At 33.5% G+C, this 16,681-nt stretch overlaps 1 protein-coding gene across 1 annotated transcript; it reads right to left on the bottom strand.

Moving 5' to 3' along the window:
- Positions 1–15,041: 15,041 nt before the first annotated feature.
- Positions 15,042–16,421, bottom strand: LOC129314876 ((+)-neomenthol dehydrogenase). The gene is made up of 3 exons (XM_054958363.1): positions 16,035–16,421; positions 15,767–15,952; positions 15,042–15,630 (listed from the first exon to the last, which is right to left on the bottom strand). Exons 1-3 carry the CDS (start codon positions 16,353–16,355, stop codon positions 15,229–15,231), a joined length of 909 nt encoding a protein of 302 aa, XP_054814338.1. The 5' UTR covers positions 16,356–16,421; the 3' UTR covers positions 15,042–15,228.
- Between the last annotated feature and the right edge of the window lie 260 nt (positions 16,422–16,681).

Below are 16,681 nucleotides of genomic sequence, written 5' to 3'. Positions count from 1 at the left end.
CCAATGTCAATCTAACCTATATAATTGCATATCAATTAATTATTAATACAAATGGAAAAAAATAATCTTTTCACATATTTCGTAAGATTTTTAAAAGGTTGCCATGACTATAATACTAACAACTATATAGCTAGGCATAGCATTTAACATCTCACAACACATACAATCACTAGTGCACATGTGGGGACACAATAATAACAACTATGCGCCCCTATCAAATCACACCGAACCATAATAATAATAACTATGAGGTCAAGAATATAAAATGCTCGATAAATGCCAACCTTATACCCTCCTAATACCTCCAACATGAAACTGGTGTCTATTTAGCAGCTACATCCATGTCTCGAATTAACCAAGCCTTCAACTCATGACAAGCTACCTAACTAAAAGCTGCCTCACTCACTTGTAATTTATGGTTTTCACCAATACTAACTATGACATTTGAAAAAATTTAACCCTAAATTAGCTAAGTAAATGAGGATAATAAGTTAAATTTATGTGGTGTGTAGTTATAGAGAGCTAACAGTTGTTTTAGATTGTATTTTCTACTTTAGGATTGAGTCCAAAGTGAAGTTAGGCTACTCGAGTATGAAAAAGTGATAAGAACTAGGAGAAATAGCTCTGTGCCATATGCCGTGGTGCGTGCACAGCATGCTACGATGCACAGGCCATCTGAACACAAAATAGCCTTCTCTGTACCACATACTGCAGTGCATGGTACATGTTCTATAAAAATGATATGGAAAAAAAAATTAAAAGAGAATAAAGGAGAAAATAAAGGAGTTAGCCTTTACACTATTAGGGCTTCGACTTTAAGAAGGTTTGCATCATTTAGAAGTCATCAAACTCTAAGAATATGTGTCTTATCTTTTTCTTCTTTCCCAACAATTTTCTTGAAGTTTTTTATTAAGGTTTGATAATGGGAGATCATTTTCGATCTATATATGCTATGCTCCAAACTTGTTAACTCAAATGGAGTTGTTTTGAGCATTTAAACCTAGAAATTATGGGTTTTGACATTTTTGGTTAGTAAGCCTCATTAATGTCTGAAAATAGGCATTTAATTTGGATTTATGAGAGTTGTTAAGTTGTTAAGACATTAATGTCATTAGTAATAATTAATAATGCTAATGGGAGCTATGGAGAGTTAAAATACCTCATATGTAAGCCTAAATGTGAGAAGTAAAGGTATTGAATTTTTTGAAATGAAAATACAAGAGTTAAAAATGTGTTTTTGATAATGTTGATGAGTTTGAACTTGACTAATTGTAAATTAATCATTCGGATACCATATTTGGATTGGAAAGCAAGCTTAGAAGCATATATAAAGGAGTAAACCTTTGAATTTTTAAAGGTTTGAGGTAACCAGGGAAACCCTATATTGGGTTGTTGTTTGTTAATTGAGTTTTAATGTGAAAATGAGTTCATTTGCATGTATGATTGAACTTGTAAATGGGAAAGCATGCTATAAAACATATGTTAGTATATTAATTCTAATCTTACATAAATGTGGAGTTGAATTTGAATTGAATTTCCAAATTATGAATGTGTATTGAAAAGTGAGGTCTACGATGGGTGATGTGATATTAGTGTGCTTGTGTTAACATATGAGTATTGTTTGTATGGCTAAATGGAAACTTGAAATGTGTTATGAAACTTAGAATTAAAAAGGAGAATGCCTGTGAAGGTGACATTGATGCTCACTTGGGTAGCTTCATAACGTGAGCCCAATATGTTTATTGATTAAATAAAATTGTGAAATGAGTGAACATCATATATTACAGGATCATTTAGTGAGAGTTCGCCTTAGGAGAAGAGTAAATAAAATCCATATAATACTTATAGCTGCCTTTTGGTGCACGAAGGCCTAGCCTTATCCCACAGTTTATTAAGGGGCTATCCCACATTTTATTGAGAGACTAAAATCTAGCTATCTCTACCTATTTATCGAGGAGATTAACTTAGGGTATAAGACACGATAGAGATTTGATAATAGGAAAAGCCGTAGTCTGAGAGTAAGTATTGTGACCTTTAGTTGAGTCACACCGCACAATTGGTGAGCTTGGCTAGTCCAGTCACATAAATGAAGTCCTGATTGATATTACAACCTGCAGTTTTAGTTTAAGGAAATTATAAAGAGGAATCGATCATGCATGTGTATGACATCCTAGAAAATTTAACTTAATGATAATTAGGTAATTAAGGATAAATTAGACAATTGAGAGTTAACTTGAATTAAAAGGTAATATATGAATGGCCAATGGGTATATCAAATCTCAATTAGGGCTTAGAATGTAAAAAGCTCCAGAGGCTTAAGAATCTAAGATTCCTACTGTAAAGCCTCTTACCTAGATTTATTAATAGATAATATATTGTCAATTAGGATACATTTTATTTACAATTGCACTATATTGTTATTAATGAACTTGAGTTGTATTTTAGGCCCTAAAATGTTGTATGTAAGTTGTTAAAGTATAGATAGGGCCAAAATTTTAATGCAAGTATAGGGATGTTGATTTGCTTATAACTGTGAATGTTGATTGTGAAATGCAATGCCTTAACCCCCTATTGTTTTTGGTATTAAGGGGTTGATGAGTGAAAGTGTAACGTTGTTGAGTATATGTGCATGTAGTTTGTTGTATAGGTGGTCGTAACTCTTTTGAGTATGATCTAATTGTTAATAATTGCTTTTGGTATATATATGGGGTTTTGTACACCCCTAAGTTGTGAAAAGTATAAAAATTTAGAAATAAAACTCATGCCATTAGTTAGTTTACGAAAAAGAGCTTTCCGTAGATACTTAGAATACTTCATTTGAATGTTGGAAGGAGAAATTGGGCATATCAAAATTTGCTTGAGCTTGCTTTCAACTAATAGCATAATTGTTATCTGAAAACATGCAACACGCTGTAGTGCAAGCACAAAAAAGAGGCAATCGCGGAGCATGTGCACAAGCAACAGCACATGGCCCTGTTTTTTTATGACTTGTTATTTTTCAACTATTTTTGAGTCTTTTTACTCTCGTGAGGTATCTCATGCTTTTGAGATATTATCTTACTCTGATTTGAAGCTTATTAAGTGATGTTTTAGTGAATTTGATTTATAAAAACTTGAGATCCCATTTTTACAAATTACAAAACTTGGTAATCCTATTTGGGTTATTATAACATCCTGAAAAATTTAATTTAAGGTTAATTCGGTAATTAAAGATAAATTAAATAATTGAGAATTAACTTAGATTAATAGATAATGTGCGAACAGCTAATAAGTCTATCGAACCCTAATTAAGGCTTAAAATTAGACCCTAAGTACTATTGGGTCACATTTAGGCCTAATTAGGTTAACAGTATTTAGAATCTAAAATTTTAGTCTTTAGCCGTAGCCAAAGGTTTATTGGCTGCTACCAAAGCTTGATTTTTAAGGCTCCAGATTTGCTTTTTGGCTTAAAAAATTAGAGAGTTGAGTAAGATTCCGAAGGTGAACGAAGAGGGCTCTGCTAGAGTTTGTTGTAGGTATGCAATTGAATCTATTTGGAGCTTCTAATCACTTGGATAAGTACTTATAACCTCTTTTCTTCCTCTCATGTGCATTTTTCATCATTGTTTTTAGGTAGTTCTTTTGGAATTCGAAAATGGGTTGTGATTTTTCCTAGAATTCTGACTTCAAAGAGATTAATAGGTGTTTTATTTAAGTGTCTAACATTTGGGTTATAGTGATAATAAAGTTTTAGGATTTTAAAGTAAGGTTTGAAGTAAATCCTGGAGCTAATTAGTTGAGATAATAAGGTTATGAGTTATTAATGGTGTTAATTAAACTAATGGGAGTCTAAGTGAACTAATGGAACCTAAAAGTGGATTTGCTTGTGGGTAGATGACCACAATGTGATTTTTGAGTTTAGGCTTTGATTAGAGTTAATTAAAGATAATTAGTCAGTAATGACTATTGATATGCTTGATTGTAGATTGACAATTGTTTGTGTTATTGAGCTTATTGGAAGCTCCCTTTGATATTCACAAATATTCTTAGTTGGTAAATTAAGAGTTGAGGTAACCAAGAATTTAAGCATAGTATATTATTGTGTTTGCGTTTACACTTTAAGTATTATTATAGATGGCTTGAAATAACCTTGTGGATGAATATATTAATTTTGAACTATTACCCAAGTATGAAACATAACTCATTGTGATTAAGTATTTAATGATTATATTTATATAGATGTTAAGCCTAAATTACCTATGAGATGAATGTGTTAACATGATGAGTGGTTGTAATTGATGATGTTGGAAGAGATGTGGTAAGCATGCATATTTATGATCGAATGCTTGATGATTATGCTTATATAAATTTTCTTTGGTATTTGAAATATGAATTATGGGTTAGGATTGGCTGAGCTTATTATATAACGAGCTATTGTAAACTATAATATGATATAAACTTTGATAAGCATACAAGTTTTATAAATTATGAGAATGATGAATTACTATGATATGCATGAGCTTATATTCACATTTATTAATTAAACTTACATGATTATAATGGGTGGGATTTCATCCTAGCATAGTAAAGGGATTATAATAGAAAATCTACATGGTATAAGCCTTCACTGAGTTTGCACACAGTAATTGGCATACTTCATTAGTATAGGCGCTTAGTATTGCCAACAAATTACGAGCACAACATGAGTTGGGCACAATGCTCAGTATCATCAGTCCTAAATTGGACGATATAGATTGGGCACTTATAACACCCCGAAATTTAAGTAGGAGAAATTCATAGTCTAAGAGTGAGTGTGGGAGCCTTTGGCTAGGTGTCCCTTCACAATTAGAGAGCGGGAGTTAGTCCAATCACATGAGTTAGACTTATATGAGATAATAGCCTATGGATTTGGCCAGATGATATAAGAAGTAATATAAGACGGTTGCATTTGATCATGCAAGACACATTATAAAGATGCATTGTGAATAATGTTAGTTTTCCTTATATGATATTAAATTCTTAATTGTTGTGATTGCCATACTTTAATATGCTTGATTAAATTACTTGATTACTAAGATGTTTATTTTACTCCTGTAGTTTAATGTTCACAAGCGACGATCAAGATAAGTGAAAAGGGAAGGCTTACAAAGTCAAAGACTGAGTAATCAATTCTCTAGTTTTATCGTTTATGTGTAATTTGAATAAATATTTTTCAACTAGGGGTCTTTTATATTGACTTATGTTTATTTGAAATCTACTTACATTTGCAACTTTAAACATTAAATTTAGTCATTTTTAAATTGTCTTGTCCATAGTAGGGTCTAAACCCTTAATCTAACTATAGTAGTATACAAGTATATTTAAACAAGTAAAATGAGTTTTATATGTTTTGGGTGATTATTTAGCTTGAATGTAAATAATTGCATTTTCACCACCTCCTTATGTACTTTATGTTGGCGGCACTGGCGGGAGACGTGAACGGCGAACTACGAACTACTTGAGTCATGTCCGGAAGGACACTGTCCTTAAGAATTATTCCGACACACCTTCTGACAACCAACAGTTCTCCAAGATTAAACAGGCACCTCTTGCGGAGCAAGGAAACAAAACAACAGAGACTAAAAGCAAACACAGATGAACTGAGAAGGCAGAGGGAGGAGAGAACCCTGAAAACTCAAGAGGCTAGTCGCCTTTTCTGTCAGCACCCAAGGGCTATATATAGCTCGAAGATGGAGACACAAACACTGGCTCATAATCACCGATTAATGCTTTGATTACACATGTATTAAACAGCAAAAATGTACATGGATTAATACTTTGGTTACACACATCCATTAATCCAGAGACGTTTGGCAGACAAAATGGTCAAGACATTAACTCACAAAACGTTTCAGAAGAGGTTTAATGTTGAAAAAACTACTAAGGTTTCAAGTTTAAATTTGAAACAGCAAAACCAGAGATTTTTTAAGTAATCTAAAAATGATTATTTATTTAATTATTTTTGTAAAAATAACCCAATAAAAGGAACCCAGTGTCTCTTGAACTCGCATGCAGGGGGTGAATCGGCTGATTTCAACTACGATTGCCTTGTATTGGCCTATCTCATGTGTGCAAGGCCAGGTCTCCTCTAAGCCTATTTTACTAGCCCACTTCATTCCTTAATATATATATATTAGGAGAGTCCTTCTTTTAGTCAATGTGGGACTTTGACACACACACGCACTTTTGACACACATACGACACTTTATGGGGGTTGAATGGTCATTTTTAAATTGTATTAACTATTTAGACAAGTGTATTAAGACTTATTGAGTGTGGTTCAAGCCCTTATATAGGCTAATGGTTTATGGTTTGAGATTTAGATACTTGGTTGATAGTTTTAAAAGTTAAAATGTGAAATTGTGGTCCCGGGTATCCAAATTCTTTGTCTAATATCTGATTAATATGAAACTAAAATCATCAACTAGATTATGAAATTTTTTACATGTGGACACTTAAATCACCTCAATCAAAAATACGAGTCAAAAGTTGTGTACGTCAGAAGTTTGTGATTGGGTAGTTGTCATGACAATTGCTGTCATGACATTGACATCTTTGGCCACAACCAATAGATTTTTGGCTACAGACAAAGAACTTTCTGAGATCATTTAGCCACAGCCAAGAGAGAATTGGCCATAACTAAAACTTTCCTGAAAGTGTTAGCTACGCCTTACTGTTCTTTGACCATGGTCAAGTATCCCTGTTAAGCAAAAATGACCATTTTTACCTCATTTTAACTTATTTTCAACTCTAATTATTTTTCATGCTTCCCAAATACTTTTTAATTTGACTTATAATAGCTAAATCATTGTTTAAACTTAATTTTGATATTTAATGAATTATGGGATTCCATCTCTATGAGGTTTTCTTACTTACCCTTTATAAATTTTTATATAGCCAAGGTTGATCTTTTTCTTTCCATGACATCTTTTATTATTAAATTAGCTATAAATATCATGGTAGCTTTGCCTTAAGGTTAAGTATGTACTAATTATGTGTTTAAAAATTGGAGGTTTTACTGTTATTCCCTTGCTTACCTTAGATTTTGGAGTTTAAAGTAAGTTAGTAAGGGTAACTTTACTAATCTATTTGGGGATTTTACACTAACAACCATAGGGTGTTGAACCCCTAATCTAGCCTCCTCATAAATCAGTGGAAACTAATTAAGTTCAAGTCTCTCAAAGAACAAGTAGGACAATCCCTAATAAATTATGAGACAATAGCTACCTCTCAATTCCAACGATCAGCAGCCAGCTGACTTTCGATTTCAACGTTAAGTTGCCATTACCATATACGTTTATCACATCTAGTTCTCTCCCTATAAGCGAAGTCCTACCATAAATGATCATGTTATGCATACGTCAACACTTAGCATGCAATTTTAACAACATTAATCACATCATATTATGCTCATAACAATTTTTCTTAATTATACTCTACATGTTTCAACATGCCCAATATCACATGTTATTCTTTTCATAATTACATGCTTATTCCATAGCATTGATCATATATGTATAAACATACATAACATTTTCATTAATCCACACACAAATTTTCACAACACATAATTCATCACATTGTCAAATTTGCATCAAAGCCAAATTAATCTCTATCATGCCTTCTAAACAACTTCTTTCAATGTGCAATCAATTAATAAGCAATTATACAAACTAAATTCTTCCAATTATCTCAAACCTTAAGAAGTCAAAGGTTTGCCCCTCAAAACACAAACTTTCAAAGCTTTAATTAGCTCAAATGGTGCCAAATTTAGTTAATCTATAATTTAACCATAAGAATAATCATAAATATCCTTATCTGGATAAATTCCAACACTTTATCTCATTATTCCAACTCACCCAAAATCACAACCTCTCACTATCAAACATAGCCATTGAGTTTATTAGGTTCCTTTAACTCACATTGTTATTAAGGAGCTATTAAACCACTATTAATGGCTTCAAACACCTCTAACACCTCCATTAATGCAATTTTTAGCCATTTATGGCACTCACCTCCCAAACACTTATAAAATCATCAATACTAGGTTTAAATAATCCTAATAACTCCTATTAACTCTATTTAAATAATGAGTTCAAACCCATAACTTATATGGACTGAAAATTACTTTCTTAACTCAAATCCTTTTGAAAATGGAAGAGAATTGGAAGAAAGGAGTTTAGGAACCTTACATTTGGTGTTCAATAGCCTAGAAATGCTCCCAAGCTCCCTAACAAAGCTAAACATCCTTCTTCGTTTACTCTCCTTTTCTCTTTTTGATTTTTGAACTGATGTAGGCTTATTTAAGTAGAATTTTGACCATGTGCCACTTGAAGAGGTGCATTCTTTGCAATTGGCTACACATACACCGTGGAAGATGCACTGCAGACCTCGACATGTGGCTCATAAGCTTTTTGTTTAGATTTTCTCCCTTTTTTATACTCGAGTGATGTGACTTTGCTTCAAGCCTAAATTTGAAGGTTAGCTGGTGGTAATAGCTACACATTAATTGATTCAATGACTCTCTTTTACTTTACTTAATCTAATTCTTTAACTATAACATTCTAGAAATTTAAACCCGCTTAACTAAGCTTAATTAGGGTAATTAAGTTTATTGATGTGGTGAGTAGTTAAAAGGGTCTAATTAGTGCGATTGATTGTGATTTCAATCCTAAACATAGGTCCGAAGTGGATTCAAGTTGCCTGGATATAAAAAAGGAAGAAAATCTAAAGGATGTGATTCAATACCACACGCCGCATGTAATAACACAAAAAATTAAAAAAAATAATATAATCTATTATTGTAGCATTTCAATTGTAGTTATATTAATTCGTATGATAAATGGGGTAATAAGGGTAGCTGGTGTAGTAGAAGCTATGTAAGTACTCCTCCCATCATGTCTCGAGTTTGAATCCCCAACAACGTAAAGAATGCTGTTTTATTTTTCTGCCTTTTTTGTCTTGTGAAATTATAGAATAGTTCTTCCTCCAATTCAAATAAAATCTTTAACCTCTTTCAATTTTTTTCAGAGTCAACTAATAGAGAAGGAGCTTAAACCATTCTCTCACTTCTATAAATCCATTCGTTCTCCTCCCTCATCTTGGTATCTTCAGTGTGAGTCTCAAATGCATCGTAAGTTCGCTACCGTCATCTCCTCATGCTGTCAAGTTTCCTTCCTCTGTTCTATCATCCCTGTCATTATGACACTGCTGCATAAGAGCTGAGTCATTGGCGTATTTGCTTCTGCTTCATCCTTACTAGTCAATTAGTCATGGTTTTTATTTTTCTTTCTCTATTTTAGACCGTAAGTTCCTTTTTCTCTGCTTCATCCTCATTGTGTGATTGCACAGGCCTTATTCTTTACTATTCATATACGAATTGTCTCCTCCTTGCTCTATTCATGCGATGCGAGTCATCTAAGGTAGAAGCCTTGACCTTTTATCTTATTCTTTGAAGAATATGTGCTGTGAGAGTTAATTAGTTGTTGTAGGAGTTTCATTTGGTTGACTATCATTTTTCCACTGTACCTACTATCTTCTTTTCTCCCTACATCATCCATGTTTGAGTGGGAGCTACAATGAGAAACCAAGTCATCGAAACTATTACTAGTGTTGTTGCAGGCTTGGTTTGTTGTTGCTGATTCAGTTTCTCTCATTTCTTGCAAGTTGTTTTTGATTCTCCTTCTCCCCTGTCCAGCCATCTGTTTCATTTCCTTCCTCTTTACTTTGCATCGTGAGAGGGAAGGAAAAAGAGAAAATAAAAAGGACAAGATCTCTTTACTAGAGCTTGCTTCCTTAGAGGTTTGGAAATATTTTGGAGCGAGATAACACTTGAGGTAAGGTTTATAAGCTCATTTCTTCCCTTTCTCTTCCATTTTCTCTAGTTAGGAAGTTAAGATTTGAATTAGAATGATAATTTTTTATCCATAAAGACTATAAGTCCAAAATTATTAACTTAATTAGAATTAATGGGAGTTGTTTAAGCTAATTAAATCTAGCATTTATGGTATTGTGGGTCTTGGTAGGTATGGGGTAATAAATCTTGAAAATCTACCATTAATGAGGTGGTTAGAGTGATACAGTTCCATTAATGGTTAGTTAGAAGTTCAACGAAGTTAATAGGAGTTAAAGGAAGTTAGAAAACCCTATGGGTACCCTTATATGTGAGGGGATTAAATTTTAAGAGTGAAGAAGTGTTAAATTAGATAGTGTTTAACCCTATGGTTAAATGTAAAGAAATCACATTAGGCACTGTAATATCCTTACCCATTAAATATTATTAGCTCCACAACTGAGGTAATTAGAGGACTAAGCCTATTAAGAATTATCAAGTTTTCATATTCCATAACTAATAGGACCAAGTTTCCAATTTTGGATGGGGAAAATACAAACAATTAGGAGAAGTAAGTTTAAAACCATTTGTTAAGGGATCTCATCTGCCAGTAATTAAAACTCTCCCATAAACTAACATATTGTTCAAATCAGAGTTTTGAAGAAATGCAAAAGCCCACAAAACATATGGGGCCTAAAACATTGAGTTTTAAAACTCAAAACAATGAAACTATGTAGAAAAATATGACATGCGCCACAGCTTACTCATCTCTGTGCCATACGTTGCGGCGCACTGTACGTAATTTGACAGCAAACAACTGTTTTCATTTGACAGCAGTGCGAGGGACAACTGTTGTCCTAAATCTCCATCTAAAATTTGATTGAGGTAGTTTTGGTATCTACACAGAGCTTTCTCCTAGCTTTAGCTAATGGCACAAGTTTCACACTCAAATTCATTTTCTATAAATAAAGAGTTGGACACCAAAACTTATTTTACCAGTTTTTCACATAAAACTCACAACAGTGGTGTCCCAGCTCATACACAAGTACCAACACCAACCTTCCAACCACACTTAATAAACTCTAAAGAATTCATGTAACACACCACACTCAACCACAAACACATAAATCACAAATTTACCACTCAACCCCATAATTTATAAAAACATAAAAGGGAGGAAATTCTTACACACATCATTTATTTTCATTCCAATTCAACCCAAAATACACACAATACTACCTACACAAGTATTTTGACTCTATATAAGGTTTATACCCAAAAATCATTAACCCAGGACATAAAATATACAAGTTAAACACAATAATAATGCAAGTAGTTCAAAAATTGGTAAATGAGTCCTAGTTGGCAATTTAATAACATATATACATATAAACAAGGTAGAGAGGCATAAAAATAAAATCTACACCAAAATCCTATGCCTCAATATGCTTTTCCCTAATCAGATTCAATAAGCTGGGCACTGAAAATATTAAGAATTGAGGGGTGAGTAAAGCCACTCAGTAACCAAATTTTACCTAATCTATATAGTTGTATATCAATTGAGAACAAATGCAAATACGCAAGAACACGTAAATATGACATAAATGATAAATATAGCCATGTTTTACAATACTAACAATTATGTGATCAGGCATAACACACATAAAACCACATAAATGATAATTCACATCATGGGGTCATAATAATAAACCAACCATGAGCCCCTAACACATGCTAGATCATAATAATAACAACTATGTGCCCGGATCTAAATGCATGATCAAATGCTAGCTTTATACCCTCCTGCCACCTCCAACATGAAATCGGTGGCTATTCGATGGCTATGCCTTTCACGGACTAACCCAATCTTTCACTTGTAAGAAGCTACCGGGGTAGGGTCAACTTACTCACTTGTGTAATCTGATTTCCCCTAATACTAATAACCATAGGGTGTCATATCTCTAATGTAACCTCCTCATGAACTAGTATAAACTAGTTAGGTTTAAGTCTCTCATAGAATAAGTAGGATAGTCCTAAATCAATCATAGGACACGAGCTATCTCTCAATTTCAATGGTCAGTGCCAAGGTGAATTCCTGATTCCAACAGTCACTGCCAATATCATGTAGATTTAACCATCTACTCCTCTCCCTAGGTGAACTCTTGCCCATGATCATGCTATGCACATATTACATATGTTATGCAAATGTGACCTAATTCACAATCTCATCACAAATTCATATCAATTTCTTAATTCTAATAAACTCCACAACCATTATACCTTATATAGTGCACTCTCAAAATGTCATATTTTATTAATTTCACCATGACATGCCATTAATCAAATCATCAACCACAATTAGGTGTTAAGCAAGAGGTTTTCCATTTTCAAAATCATTTCACAAGTTAAACAAATTGCCAAATTGCATCAGTAGTTCATAATAAAAGTCATGTTTCAAATCAACCATTTCAATAAATAATCAATTAATATTCAACTATATAAACTAGGTTTCTCCTAATTACCGTAAACCTTTGAGAGATGAAAGGTTTACCTTTTACAACAAACACTTCCAAAGCTCTTCTCAAGCTTAAATGGTGCCACAAGAGTCACACTGCAATCATATTACAAAATATCATCATAATCTCACTCTGGCATTTTATCAACATTAATTCCTCATTCTCTATTCTTTCAATCTCATAATTCACTACTCATTCATACTCAATATGTTCACTAGGTTTCATTAACTCACATTATCATCATTGAGTCATTAAACTACTATTAATGAGCCATACATCCAATAACCTTATTTATGATAAATTTCGGATATTAATGGCTCCCATGAACCAATCACTTTGAAAATCATTAATGTTAGGTTTAAATACTCTAAACAACTTTCTTTATATCCATTTTAATCAATGAGTTTAGACTCATAACTCCTATGGACTAAAAATTTCTCTCCCAACTCAAATCTTAACTCAAATCCTTATAAATATGGTAGAGAAAGGAAGATAAGAGCATAAACTACTTACCTTGAGTGTTTGGAAGCCTCTAAATATCCGAATGAGATCCAATGTCGTGTTGAAAATGTGTTTTGATTGTTATTTGTGAGATATGGTAGATTGCACAAGTCCGTTTTGGTCTTTTAATTATAGTCTAGGGTGTGAATTTGGCTTTTGGCACTTGAAATATGAACTGGACACCCAAGTTGTGTAGTCAAATTGAAAGGAAGTGAATTTTTGAAATGGGTGTTCAAATTTTGATTGAGAAATGTTATGATTATGAAATTAATGTCATGAGTTAGAGCTAAAAAAAGCTCTCTATAGATACTTAGAGCACCTCAATTGAATGTCGGATGAAAAAATGGGATCGTCAAAAGTTCGCCCCTATTGCTGTTAAATGATAGCAAAATTTGCTGTCAAATTTGTGCAATGTGCCACAACGCCTGGCACAAAGGCATACAAGCCTCGACGCATGCCTCTCTACTACATTGAGTTACTGTTATAAACTTTTATATAAATGTTTTGATTCTTTGAGATCTCATGCTTCCATATACTAATTAAACTCTAATTTATGCTTGCAAAGATGATTTGTTTGTTTAGAAAACTTCAAAAACTTGGGATTCAATTTGCATAATTTGACAAAATAAGTAATTACCTTGATGTTTGGAGATTAGGGTGGATTGGTAAGGGTAACTACCACTCTTGCTCAATTATCTAACTCTAAAATTATTTTCAAATTAATATAATCTAACCTATTTTCCCTTTATTTTGTTTTGAAAAGTAATTTTTAAAAAGTGATTCACAACAAAAATTTAAAAATAATTAAAATGGGAAGAAAATAAACCCTAAATATTTGCCTATGTAAGACTTATGTACTTAGCCTTATATATTTAATATATTTATATCTAATCAAATCATGACATGTAGATATTAATATATTAGTTTAATCAATAACAAAAATTTATTATAAAATAAATAATCTATAAAAGATACACATATCTTGATTTAATTGGATACAAGTACTTTAAGTATATAAGTTTTTTCTTATTTGCTTGATAGAGGACCTTTGCTTCTGCTTTTTACACCTTCCCGTCTCCACTCCAAGGGAATGGGAGATCGCTATTAGCTTTTAGGCAATCCTTGGTCCTCCTTGGATTGAGTTGCATGACAATCAATGAGGTTGAAATAGTTCTTTCATTTTTTTGAGATGTTACAATAAGCCAAATACTTCGGACTTGGTAGAAAGGACGGGTAGGGAAGATATGAAGAGATATTTTTACGAAGCTTTCCTTAGACTTGGTGTCTCCATTCTCCCCTTTGGCCATAATCTCATGATTGTGAGTTTCTCGTCTTTTACCTTCTACGACAGCGTTGCCTAATTCGTTTTCCTCCTTTAGTTCTGCGTGGTTGCTCTATCCTTTGTGTTTTCATGTCTCTTTCATTATGAAGCTCTGAAATCTTCCATGTTTTCTTTACTGTTCAAGTGTGACTGGATTTAGAATTCTTATTAAGCAGTTGAGTTGTGTTTTATCATTGAGTAAGTTTTGGGGTTCATAATAAACGATGGGGTACCAAGGTAAAAATAAAACACAAAAGAAGATAGTGACACAAACTGCAGAAAGATATTTTTTACTGCATTTATTTATCCAATTTTATTTATAAGTCACTTTATAATATTTTATTGGAATTAAAGAAAAACCTAAATCTCATTAATTTTGTTTTAAAATTTAATAAATTTTTACCTCTAATTCTAATAATGATAAAAAGAATTATTTTTAATATTTTTTTAGCGTTAACAAGAATAAAAAAGTAAAGATGAATATAAAAAAATAAATTGTCATATAAATAGAATTAAAATTAATTTTCTCTCATTATCTTATAAATAAAACTGGAGGAGTATTTTAGATTTTTTTTTCACACCAATTGCACTGGAAACATAAAAATGACTAATATAAAATTAATCATTATTTTCTACTTCAATTAATAATTACTCTTTATACAAATTTGAATCTCTCTCTTAATACCTTCCTCCGTATCCAGTCATATCCATCGATTTAATTATATATTTAATTTAATGGTACAAGATTACTAATGGTGGCATTAAAATAAATATATCATTCAAAAATCAAAATTAAATTATTAAATATAAATTAAATGAATAATATATTTATTTTAATGTCATAATTCACGATCTCATTCCATTAAACTAAATGAATAATTAAAACAGGCGGATGATATGGAATATCCAGAGATTACATTGAGAGTGAGCAAGGAAATTATCCAAGTCTCCACATTCTTGACCCTGATCTCACGGAATGACCAAATTGCTAGTTTCAATTGGGCTAAAGTGGGGCGATGCCCAAAAGGCCCAAGAGTGAATTACAGTCTGGAAAGGTGGGAGCGGGGGGGATTGGAAGAGCGAAGCAAGAAGAATTTGGAAGTGGCCAAGAGATGACGGGGAAGCAGGGCAAGTGTGGCGGCGAGGGAAGCAGCGTGGTCGGGGGAGTGAGTGCCCTGATCCTTTGTCATGCAGGTCTTGGTGAAACCGGGACAGAAGCAGTTCACGCTTATGCTTCCTTGGAGCCGTTTTGCCAGAACCCTCGAGTACGCATTCAGAGCTAGCTTCGACACTGCGTATTCTGTCCAGTATACTGGCCATCCTCTGCTCTTCCACTTTCCACTCTTCACATCTCTGGCAAACATTGTCACTATTTCCTCTATCTCCTCCTCCTTCAGCTTCTCCGCCTCTAGAACTTTTCTTATCTCCGAGTTTCTCACCTTCTACGTTTATATAATTAATCGATTAATTAATAATTAATACTATCAATACTGTACAATTAAAATATGTTCAACTCAATGCTGAATTAATTATTCTACACTTACTTTGCTCAAAAAAGAAAAATTATTCTACACTTACATCTAGAGATCCGAGCCTGGAGCTCACATTGAGAATGCGATTGATATTTGAAGAATTAGGACGAAAGAGGGGGAGGAGAGCCTGAATGAGCAACCTTGGGCCGTAGAAGTTGGTGTTCATCACTGTTTCTACGTGCTCCACCGAGTTCTCTTGCAGTTCATTGAATGATACCCCTGCATTGTTCACCTGTCGTGCATTATTATGAATCATCATGAGTTTTCACTTTTCCTTCATTCGTTCATGTAAATATATAGGACAATGAACTCACAAGAATATCCAAGGTGGGTCCAAATCTGGCTTTGAAGGCGGATGCAAAGGCAGTGATAGAAAGGGAATCAGACACATCCAGTAACAGAAAATGAACATCAGCAAGACCTTCCGCTCGGAGTGACATCAATGCAGCCTCTCCTTTCTCTCTGTTCCTGGCCGCTAAGATGACCGTCGCTCCCAATTCTGCAAGGCGCTTCACCAAAGCATACCCTATCCCCCTGTTCCCTCCCGTCACCACCGCCTTCGTCTCCCTAGACCACCATCTGCTGCTTAAACACAAGGAAGCATCAAAACAAGGGAAGTAAGGCTCGGGTTCCATGTTTATTTTTATGTATCCCAAACAGAATCACACAATCAGGGACGACTTATGATGCGATGGGATATTACAGAGAGGAAGCAATAAGGAGGCCCTTCTGAAAGGTCATATTTATTGGAAGAGATGACCAAATAATAAAATAAAATATACGGGCTCAAGCAACGTGTTCATGCGTCTCCATTCAATTGTTTACTGCTGTGCAAAATCTATTTAATCAAAGCATGCAGCCCAACCCACCCACGGCCAATCATTTTCATGTTCACACCTAACATCCATTCCAGACTCTCATTCCGTCACGTTCAATCACATGCAGCCGATACAAAATAATT

The sequence above is a fragment of the Prosopis cineraria genome, unplaced genomic scaffold (assembly GCF_029017545.1).
Source record: "Prosopis cineraria cultivar Desert tree isolate PC_DT_omini unplaced genomic scaffold, ASM2901754v1 PC7, whole genome shotgun sequence".
Lineage (NCBI taxonomy): Eukaryota > Viridiplantae > Streptophyta > Magnoliopsida > Fabales > Fabaceae > Prosopis > Prosopis cineraria.
Note: the sequence above shows the minus strand (reverse complement) of the source record. Positions and strands in the feature narration are given on the sequence as shown.